Source organism: Gavialis gangeticus, unplaced genomic scaffold (assembly GCF_001723915.1).
Source record: "Gavialis gangeticus isolate Ggan-Ray unplaced genomic scaffold, GavGan_comp1, whole genome shotgun sequence".
In the NCBI taxonomy this organism is placed as follows: Eukaryota; Metazoa; Chordata; order Crocodylia; family Gavialidae; genus Gavialis; species Gavialis gangeticus.
In genome coordinates, this window is record NW_017729027.1 from 33427976 (window position 1) to 33439229 (window position 11254).

The 11254-nt window shown below is 39.1% G+C and overlaps 1 protein-coding gene across 1 annotated transcript in view; it reads right to left on the bottom strand.

Moving 5' to 3' along the window:
* The window catches only part of LOC109299982 (E3 SUMO-protein ligase ZNF451-like), a 56299-nt gene that overhangs the window by 11138 nt on the left and 33907 nt on the right, over positions 1–11254 (bottom strand). The window contains exons 7-12 of the mRNA XM_019520519.1: positions 10675–10828; positions 8526–8673; positions 4761–6406; positions 3327–3467; positions 2178–2308; positions 1380–1566 (exon numbers count right to left, since the gene is read on the bottom strand). Of these exons, the coding sequence (XP_019376064.1) occupies positions 1380–1566; positions 2178–2308; positions 3327–3467; positions 4761–6406; positions 8526–8673; positions 10675–10828 (2407 nt within the window). The remainder of the gene's footprint in view (positions 1–1379; positions 1567–2177; positions 2309–3326; positions 3468–4760; positions 6407–8525; positions 8674–10674; positions 10829–11254) is intronic.

Genomic DNA, 11254 nt, shown 5'->3' on the forward strand with positions numbered 1-11254 from the left:
ACTCCGCTACCCACCTCCCCCCAGGTCGAGTATGACCCATCCACCACCACCCTCTGAGTGCGACCCTTCAGCCAATCTGCAATCCATCTGACTGTGTAGGCATCTATGCCCCAGTCGCCTTGTTTTTTTAATTTGGTTCATCTGCCACTCATCCCAAGCTCACTGAGCCCCGTTATTAGCAATAACTGTCCTCCTTAGCCACCCTTGTTACTCAGACTCCGCAATTCCACACAGCGTTACTTGCTCCTCTCCCTTCTAAATCCCAATCTCACTTCTTTCCAATCTTAAATAGCAGAGTGGAAAAAACCATTCTGAACTTTGTGAATACTAGAATTCACAAAGTGTGGACTTTTTTGGATATTGGAGTAGTACACAAAATTCAGCCTGCATTTTTACAACCCACAGATTTTGCTCCCTCAACTGTCTGAATAGAAATGACACTGCTGCTCCCAGCCAGTTGTTTTTGAACCAGGAATCAAAATGAGGTGCTTATATTTTGGGCAGAAAAATCAGCTTCCCCACTTAAGACATACACCCCAATTTTGGGGGCTTGATTTGTGTGAAAAAAGTGTGTGGCATGGGAGAAAATAATAGTATACCATTATTTTGGCTGTGGGAATGTTCCTTGTTAGCTATTCTTAGAACAAGCTCATAAGGGATTATAGAATTATAAAACATATCGATGCTATTGTTCTTAGCTTCCTGTTACTCCCCTATAGTTAAGTTAAACAGTACAATCAAAAGGTTCCTGAGTGGGTGAAAGGCAGTTGGAAGATGGAGCCTTGTGCACTGGGACAGGAGCTGCCCAGCTGCAGCTTTGTCCCCCCTCCACCGCAGCTGGCTAGGCATGTGAGCGTCCCCACGACCACCACCCTTCCCTGTGCTACAGAGACAAGGAGGAAGAGCCACTTTGGATTCCAAAATAACAGACAGTGTGGATTTCAGATCAACACAAACTACAGATTCAAAGAACGATCGTTATGGTGATGTCAGTTTAAATCCTGTTACTGGTGACTAGCATCTCAGAAGTGTGGGAGCAAGGAGTACCAGCCACTTCAGTCACAGGTTGAAATACTACTTTCCCAAATTCAGCACGCAATTTAACAAGCAAATCCACTACATAATAATGGGTATAGCTTGTTAAGACTGTGTGGAATGCAATTCTGGACCCAAGAGGGTATACTAAGTAAGGCCAGAAAGCCCAAATGTTATGTTCTTCAAGAAGTGGCAGGCAGGAACAACCCGGCAGGGGGAGAGGGAGTCAGAAATATGACTATTGGGTAATAAAGCACCAAGGATAAACAAATCATAGCTGTTTTTCTCAACACTAGTATCCATTTATTTTACTGGATGGATTCTGCTCGTTCTTTATGTACTACCTTTTGTGGTATCCGAAATGCTATTTAATAAGGCACACATCATGTCTCCGTCTATGTGATGAGGATTTAGAATGTGAGCTGATCGATGTGTCAACTTAAACTGCTTCTCTAGTTCTAGAAAACTCTGGTCTCCAGAAAGAACGGTAAAAGGAATTTGTTTGGGGAGGTGTTCATCCAGACGGCCAGCCTAGACGGGAATAAGGAAGAAATTAAAACATTTTAGGTATCAGACAGTATTTTGATATAAGTAAGTTTCCTGGAGAAAAATTTCTTCTTAAATGTAATATTTAAAACCAATTTCCTTCTCTACTGCCAGAACCTGCTTTCTTGTTGTTAAGTATGAATTCTACTAAGTAAATCGGAGATCCACATGAATAAGATAACCATATAAATGTCACTAGAGAATACATTCACTCTGAATATTCAGTTCTTTACTTAGCACAAAACAAGACTCTCCACTAATATTTGTGTTTGACATAATAGAATGAACACACTCATGGAAACTGTTGACATCTGAACTTAATATACAACATCAAAAATAAATATATCTTGATGCAAGCACTAACATGATTTACATGGACAAGAACAATGGTATGAAACTTACTGTCAACATGGGATTTTCATAAATACTTATCAATGGCTAAATTTTGCTCTTATCACTGCTTCAATATTTTCTAATACTGAACAAAAACTTGAAAATTCCACCAACGAATTCAATTTAATTGGCCTAATCATCTTCCACCCAGCTTGTTCCAAATAGCGAAATAACCAGCAACCACACACAGTAATATAACGTACTTGCATGCAGAGTGCAAAGTCTGCGGCTTCTCTTCTGGTCCCACAGCGTGGATGAAGGAAGAAACATCCTATCTTATTAAGATAATCAAAGATTTTGCATTTATCTGGAGGCTTCCAGTTGCTACATCCTCCTAAACAGTGAAGCAAAAATACATGCATGTCATTGATAAGCCAACAGTAAAAAGAGCAAGTGTGGTGTATTATTGAATACAAATGTTGACAAAAGAAGTATCCTGAATTCTATGACCCTCAGTAAAACTTTTCAAGTTAGTTTTTATATCAATTTCTTGGTTACTCCTGGAAAAGCCATCATATTTATAAACATGTACCATTTCAATTCATCTCAAATCACTGCATTACCAGAATAAAAAATGCTTAATGCAACTTATCTGAAGTTACCATCATGCAGTGTTATTCCCACAAGAAAATTGGGTAATATATTTTCAACAAAACCATTTAAGTGGTGGGAAGAGGGGATTAGCATAATTAGTTTAATAAATGTGTACAGTCTGTTTCTGTTTATAACATCCATGGTTCTAAACACTGAAGCTTCCAGAATGGCCAGCCTGAAGGAAAAAAAAGCCCTCAGTAACAGTCGTAATCACCTAATACTGTAAATCAAGGTACCTTATTGGTAAGAGCAAATATGCAGAAGTCACCAAGGGAATTCCTCAAATCAGTTCTCTTCCCATTATCCCTCCTACTCTCAAAGTCACAGATGTGTTATTTATTATGCACAGAAGTGAAAACTTCTATTATGAAAGGGTTATTCAATAATGTAAAAGAAAACACAAGGGCATTTTGTAGCTGTCATATAGTAGTATTCTTTATCAGTTGCATGAGTATGTTAATAATGTGCAATACATCACTTTACATTTTTTGTAGGTTACTGCTAAACTCCATGGGCTACATCCTATTCCACCAATTACGCACCCAAGCAGGATGACTTAGAATTATGTTTAGTGTTATAACAACAGACTTAAGGAACTTTAACAGCAGAGAATAGGCTCCTGCCCCAGGCTGGTATATTCAAGCGATCTAATGAAAAAGATCATATGTTCTTTGCCCTTCTTGGTTCTATAAAGCTCTATTAGATTATTTGTGTCTTTTTGTTAAGCATTTATTGATATTTCCTGAGATAATCTTTACCTTGAAATCCCCAGATAAATGTCCCTTGATTCAGGCTAGCCGGAAGACGAGTGAAAAAGCTTCCCCAATTGTCTAAATCCACCAACACAATGTGAGTCATGGTCTTGAGGTAGTCAAAATCTGGCAGCTCACTGTCTTGAACTGTATAAAATACACAATGTGAGTGTACCCAAATTTGTTTAAACTGAACATTAAATTTCAGACATGTTTGCAAAAATAAACTCCCAAATAATTGTAAGTGAGAATTATGGTCAGTACTATTACTACTGATATTACTCAGGCTAGATATCAGGAAACGCTACTTCACTGTCAGGGCGGCTAGGATCTGGAACCAACTTCCAAGAGAAGTGGTGCTGGCTCCTACCCTGGGGTCTTTAAAAGGAGGCTGGATGAACACCTTGCCGGGGTCATTTGACGCCAGTACTCTTTCCTGCCATGGCAGGGGTCAGACTTGATGATCTGCTCAGGTCCCTTCCGACCCTACCAACTATGAAACTAAACAGAATTATTTCCCTAGCGATTTTTTAACCACTTGGAATTTATATGCAGCACTGACACTGCTCCATGTAGAAGTCTGTTTGGAGCTCTGTATGTCTCTATGTCTGTCCTGATCACAAAATTGGAAGTACTCAGCACTGCTCCATTGATCTGGACACCAAAGCCAAGTCTTGTATCACACCAACACCAGCTATTTGCTTTTGTTTCTAGAAGTAATAAAGTACTGAGGGTGGAGTAAAAAGGATGTTCAAGTTTAGTTCTCAGAGTTAAAATTACAACTTTAAAACTATGAATGGAACATAAATTTTTCTGTGTGCAAACTGGAGATGTGCATGATAGTCTTCTGAATTTTTGGTTTTTACCAAATTTCACCGATAAATTACCTGAGTTTTTTTTATTGAGGTTATTTGGTTTTTTACTGATTTACACGTTTTCAAGCACCCCTGTGCCTCGTGGGACCTGTGCAGTGGCGGGAGCTGCAAGCCCCTCCCCACGCCCCCTGGACGAGCCGCAGCTCTGTCCTGTGCCCTGCCCTGGCTAGACATCACCTGGCAGGGCAGGCATAGGGGTCCTGAGGGGTCCATCCCCACCAAAACTAGCCCCACACTGGCTCCCTTGTTCTGGGCCCTCGGAGCAGACTTTCCCACCCAGGGGGCACATGAGAACATGCTCTCAGCCCCCCAAAAATTTATTATTTTCCCCAATTTAAACCAATATATTTTTTTCTTTTCTTCCTTTTATCCTGATTTCAACCCGGTATTTAAGTTTGGAATATAAAACCCGAAAAATTCTGGAATTTTTTTTTGTTGAAAGTAAGAACTGAAAATACAGAATACTAATGACAGAATACAGGTCTACTAAACAACTGCTATATACAAGTGAACTAAGCAGTGATTTTTCTACTGAGTATTAAAACTACAAAGAATTTCCATATACCTTCATTAGGTTCTGGCGAATGTGTTTTCTTACTTCTTCCTTTCTTTCCATCTATGGGTCCCTTTGAAGAGGGAGATTTTGATCTTTTCGGAAACTTTTCAGAAAGCTTCAGTTTGTCAGGCTTCTTACCCACACAAGCACCGCTTGCTGTGAATTTAAAGACATTGCTTTCTTCTTTTGAACTGAACTGCGTTGTATCAGGCTTCTGCAAGAAGCAATGTTTATCATGATAGTGTTGATGGGCACTCTTAAGATCAGTAAAATTTCTGCTGCACGCGCTACACTTCACAACATACGTCACTTGGGTGCATTTCTGTGTTGGGTGACTGCTGAGGTGGTCATTCAAGTCTGCATAATTTTGTGCTGTTGCTGTACAGAAGCAACAGCGAAACCACAGATTTCCTTTTTTTAGCATGTTTTTCAGACAAATATCATAATCTATCTTTCTATTTGCTTTTGAGACGTAATCTTCTCGGCAGCCACAGCTTAGATAGTTTTCTTCTTCTAATGGCAAAAAATCTTCTTCAATTTTTATTGATGGTTCAGTTTGCTCAGACACAAACATATAATCCATGCTATGGGAAGACTTATAATGTGTTAGAAATTCTTCCTCAACATCAAAAAAGAGATTCCCACAAATACCACAATAATATTTAACCTGTATTTGTTGATTGTGGTGCGTCTGGCAGTGTCGGTATAGCGTTTCTATTTTACGAAAGTGATTTTTGCACAATCCACAGCAATACCTGTGAAATTCATGGCTTTCTAAAGACATGCAATGCTTTTTAACACTACCTTCAGAATCAAACATTTCCTCACAAATGCAGCACTGCCATTTTCCTAAAATGGGATTTTTCCCAGGGGACTGCTCTACAGAGATAGTAACGTTTTCTTCATATTTAACTGAGGTACTACAAACTGTGTCAGAAGATGGCATAGATTCATCCTCTAGAGCTTCTTCCTGCTCAAAATAGTAACTATGTCCACCATGAAATTCAGTCACATGTGCCATAACATTCTCTTCTTTTGATAAATCTGCATTACATGCTCGACACCAGAAAAGGAAATTAGTCAAGTGTGCCCCTCCGTGGAACCGACTCATATGGAGACTGATAATGCTTGAGTTTTCAGCAAGCTTCCCACAGACCGCACATTTATAACAGATTCTATTTGCTGAAAAAATGTGCTTTTCTACTGACTCTTCAGAAGAAAACTTCAAAAAACATTCACAAAACCAGGCTTTTATTTTGCATGTATCATCTTGACCTAGTTTTACTCCAACTTCCTGATTTTTGTTTTCTAAATTATTCTTCTGTTTTGAAATGGCAGAATTATTTTCATTAGCAGACTCACTCAAAGTCAGTGGTCTCTTAAGTAGTGATGATTTTGACCGATTTATTGTCTGGCTGATATGAGAGAGATTTTTCTTTCTTCCATTGAGATGACAGAAAATCAAGATAGATTCTTCCATTGTGGTAATAATTTTAACCTTGTGCTGAGTTGTTTGGTTATGCTGTTTGATCTGGTTGTCATCAGCAAAGAGCTTATCACAATTTTGACAGCGACCTCTTGCTACAAATATTTCTGCCACCTGGGAAATGCTCTTCTCCGACAGTACTACAGGGCCCGAATTTCGACAACGAGTTCTAAATCGGACATAAATATAAAGACACATTCAGAGCTCTAAACACTTCAGATTTCAGCTGCACCTACACAGTAAGCCTTTTAAATACCCATCCATTTCTTACCACCAACTGCATTGATAGAGAAATAATATTCTTTTTATATGTACTTTAACAGGTTTAATTGCATACTGACCAAATGATCCCATACCTAGTAATGTTTTATCACTGTACTAAATGAAGTGCTAGTACCAGTACATGCAGCTTTTCTTTTTGAATTATTTCTCTTTAAAAACACTTACTTAATAAATATCACCATTTTGGTTATATTACTTTATTTCCTGAATTTAAAAGTGGATTCTAGATAGGCATATATAGACCCCTGAATATTCGCTACCTAGAAAATACCTGTTAAAGAAATCAAGCAACCAAAAAGCCCTCTGTATTTCTGTTGTACATTTTTAACGCCTCAGTACTCTACCAAATTAGGGCTCACCCATGCTGGGAACAGCATACTTTGCTTCCAGATCAGAGGCACTTAAGCACAGCATTGAGGGAATATACTCAAGCTGAAAGGCCTATTACAGGCCCTCACTGGCACTAGGCTGTTGAGGATGAGGATGTTGCTGAGGAGGAGTAAACTGAAAAGGGATGACAGCTGGTCTGGAATGGAACAAGAAATCACATACACATGTAATCATTCTTCAATCTGTAACTGGGACAAGGTAGGGAGGCATATTTTTTCCTCTTTCCTGGGTGTTATATGATCAAAGCTCTCTAGTGTTTCACTCCTGGGGTAAAAGTGGAAGGACTGATCCACTTACTCATCCTCTCATATTTTTGAAGGACAAGCTCTACACAGCTCCTCTCTCCCCACAAGACCTAACATAGCCTAATTTTGGGATCAGTTTACCTATCAATATTTCTTACCCAAATGATCCAAACATTTTTTTCCCCCTACCTCTTAAACCAAGGAAGGGAGCAGTAGATTGATCAGGACCTTCAACTGATCCAGTGGTGTGCAGAGTTCAAGCAAGGTTACAATACTGAATACACTACTGAAAAGGCAAGTCTTAACATGATATGCATAACCTTATTTGTAATGGATCTGTAGGCAATGCACAAACCAACAGCTAACATTTATGATTTAAGGGGAAAGATGGATAGAGGAAAAATTATTGCAACTACTGAGGCAAGCTTCTTTGGGTAGATGTGAAAACTACCCAAAGAACCTTGCCTGCATATGTCCTTAGACCAACACAGCTACAACCAACAACCTTGCTACTAACTGAAGGATTTCAATACATCTCTGAGATCACCTGTCTTAAAGGAGGTAGTCACATCCACTGACATCCACTATCCCCGTGTGATTTAGAGAATGAGGGTTGTCTTTGCCTTATTCAGCTTGTAGTTTAGTAACTGTGCTTTTTACCTTTCCAAACCTGCCTTGGCTGAACTCTCATTTTGTACCCAAAAAGCCCCTAATGAGTTTTTCCCCTTTTTATTAATCCTAGACATATTACATTCCCCCTCTCCCACAAATGCTTTCATTAGCTTCTTGCCTTGCACTTTACATATAAACAGTATGCCCTCCCTCCTGTGATCTTGCTCTCATCTACATCTCTGCTATCCTTTTCTTCATATGGTCTTTGCCCTTTCAAGTCTTCTCTCATTACTGTTCCCTTGCTCATAACTTTCACACCTCTAACTCTTTATGTTCTGTGCTTTAAGTCTTCCATTTTCTGTTCACCCACAATCTGTTCGGTCTCCTCCAATTCTTTTCTTAAAATACTTCTTTCAGGAACACTTCCTCCCCACTTTCCCCAACTAAGTCAGCTCTTTGAATGGGAAAAATTTTGCTCTTTAGAACTACTGTTTAAAATTATGGCACGTGCTTTTAATACATAACAGTAACGTATAATAAGCAATCCCAAATGCTTAGGGTATTTTAAACAGGTCTATAATACTCCCCAAAGGATTATACTTGAGCCAATACTAACACATCACAAGCTGAAACAACTAGGGTAGAAGTGGAATTTACAAGTTTGACACCAAACTATGGAGCTATCTGATATTTAAAAACATGAGAATAACAAGTAGCTACATAGGCACATTCATTTCCTACAGGTAAACTCTTGCAAACCTGAAGTGTGCTGTTAGCTCCATATGTGACCCTAATGTCTGGCGGCAGGATGTGCACTTAACCTGGAATGGGACCTCTTTGCATAAGGATACCAGAAGCTTCTTTGCGTAGGTTGGAAAAGGCAAAGGAAGTGCAGTTCCTGATTCATCTGTAACATGACATGGTATAAAATGAAGCCACATATTCAAAACCTCAACATGAGATACTTTAATTCTATGAACAATTACTATTCATCATCCTTGCTAATTGGTAGAAGCATGTCCCAGTCTCCTCTTCTGAATTCCATTACTGATCCCCTCTTTGACTTTGGCAAATGATGCTTCTTTCCTCTGTCATTAAAGCCTGCTCCCCTAACTTCTTTGCTTTTATTATATTTCCATATTTTTGGGGAAAACACATCAATGTGTAAGAAAAATACATAACACTACATACAAGCTTGTTGTAGTATCTTTTGGAGTATCTCCATTTCTTCAACACTTCATACTACATTTCTTAGACTGATTCTAGGGGCAGAACTATATCTAATAGATTCTCTGTACTGTAGGACTAAGAATAAACTAAAAGTTTTTAATGGAAAAAAGAAAAGGAAGTAGTTTCTGAAATAAGTTTTGTGGCCATTATTATACAATACAACATCCCCTGCTGTATTGTAAGAAAGTAGTATCAGAGTTGACTGTGATAATGCCATATTTACATGGTTAGTTTTTAAGCTAGAACTGCACTTTATGGTCATAAGGAATATATTGCACCTTTCTCATTCAAAAAAATCAATTCCATTATATATTTTTTGCAGTCTCATCCATTTGCTAAGTGTTGTTATATACTATACTTATTATTATACCAAAACTCAGAAGCTGATTTAACAGCTAACACTGAGTGAGCTTCAATTAACAGCCATCACCACAACTGTTTTACAAGTTCCAATCTGTACAACTGTGCAATCAGTTGAATTGTACAGGGAATAGTGAGGGCTTAATTTAGCCATTAGGCTTTATTACCGGTGATGTGGGAGTAAGGGCCTCTCTATACATTACATTTATGCCACAACTAATGTGTTAATCACGGTATCAAGGGCAAGGGTACTAACACATGTATCCAATTTAAGACCCCATAAAATGGCAAACAGCAGCTGGAAAACTTTTCAAGTTGCTGGTAATAACAACTCAGCTCATCTGGCACAGAGCATCAGCAGCAAGGGCTTTCCCTGTGCCCACATGGGACCAGACAGCTGGGAGCTTTGCCTATGCAGCTGTGGCTTCTCCCAGAACCCTGCTCCCCAGCTGGGGCATACGCACAGCTTCCAGCTGGTGAGAAAGTGCACCAGAGCTAGGCATGTGGAAGCTGTATTTATAGTGCTGCAACTTCTGGGGTGAGAGAAAAAGGAAAGAGGGGGGAAACAAGAGGGATGGCAACTTCAACAGCTTGGATGAAAATTCCAGCTGCCTGGTCATGGCACAGCTCCCAACCAGTTGGAAGCTGTACCCAAGCCACAGCTGGTAGGAGTTTTGGGGGTAAAGGGAAAGAGCAGTGGCAGTAAGAGCACAGCTGGAATTTGCCCAGACCCAGCACAGCTACTTACTGCTTAACCCTAGCATGAGCACACACAAAGCCATTGGGCTTTGTGGGCTGGATCCAGCCTGTCAACTGTATGTTGCCAATCCCTAACATAGGGTATTTGTATGGCCATTTTGTATGGTGCTTTAAATTGAAGGTGTGACAGTCTAGTCCAAGAAATTCGCTGATTGGTGGGCCCCCTCCCCATCGTCTGCAACCAGCCATGATGATTTAGAGTGGAGGATCAAATTCTATACAGGGCCCAAGACATAATGAAGATGTTCTGTTACACCAATGAGGAGCATATAAATCTACTTCCAATTTGGAAAATGTAATGAGAACCACTAATGCACAAACAGATATGGAATCCTAAAGCATCTCTCTTTATATTAGCAAGACATCAAATCTTGGAAGAGGACAATACAAGTCATATGGCCTTCATATTTTGTGTATTTCTTTCCAAATTAAGAATCATCTTAGAAAGGCACAGAGGTAATGGTTTTCTTTCATTTACAGTTGAAAATATATTGCCTTACACTGCTCAGATACAATATCAGAAAGACATGAAGTAAGTCACATTCTAGTTACAACATACCACTCAATTTAAAAACCTGGAGGAAGTGATTCTTTCCAGACATATGCTTCAAACATTCATCTCTTAGACTGAAAAGAAGGAAGCAGTGAGGACATGCAAAGCACTGAATAAGCTGTGGAGGGAGATCTCTTTTATGCCCATCATTTTCATTTATCTGAAAGATGAACAACATAACTAGAGTAAAATAAAATCCAATGATATTAAAAGAAAAGGTTTTCAGGTTTAAATAAACAGGTATTAGGTAGAGTTTTAACAGACCACTTAAAATGCTGTTCTATTTCTCTATGCTACAGTTCAGTACAAGTTACTAATACAAAAGAGAATTTTTAAAGGACAATCTTGCACTTCCTGAAATCCTCTGCCTTGTCCCTACTGGAACAAACAGACAACATCATTTTTCACTGCACACCCTCAACTTACGCCCCAAAACCAGTTCCTTCCCATGCACTGAAACAGCTGGGGGAGATGATGTAACTTAAGGTGCTCATAATACAAATGTAGAAGACAGACAAAAGGTTGCAGTTGCTAGAACCCCTACAAAAAAAATGACCTTTAAAAAAAAAAAAAAAAAAAAAAATGA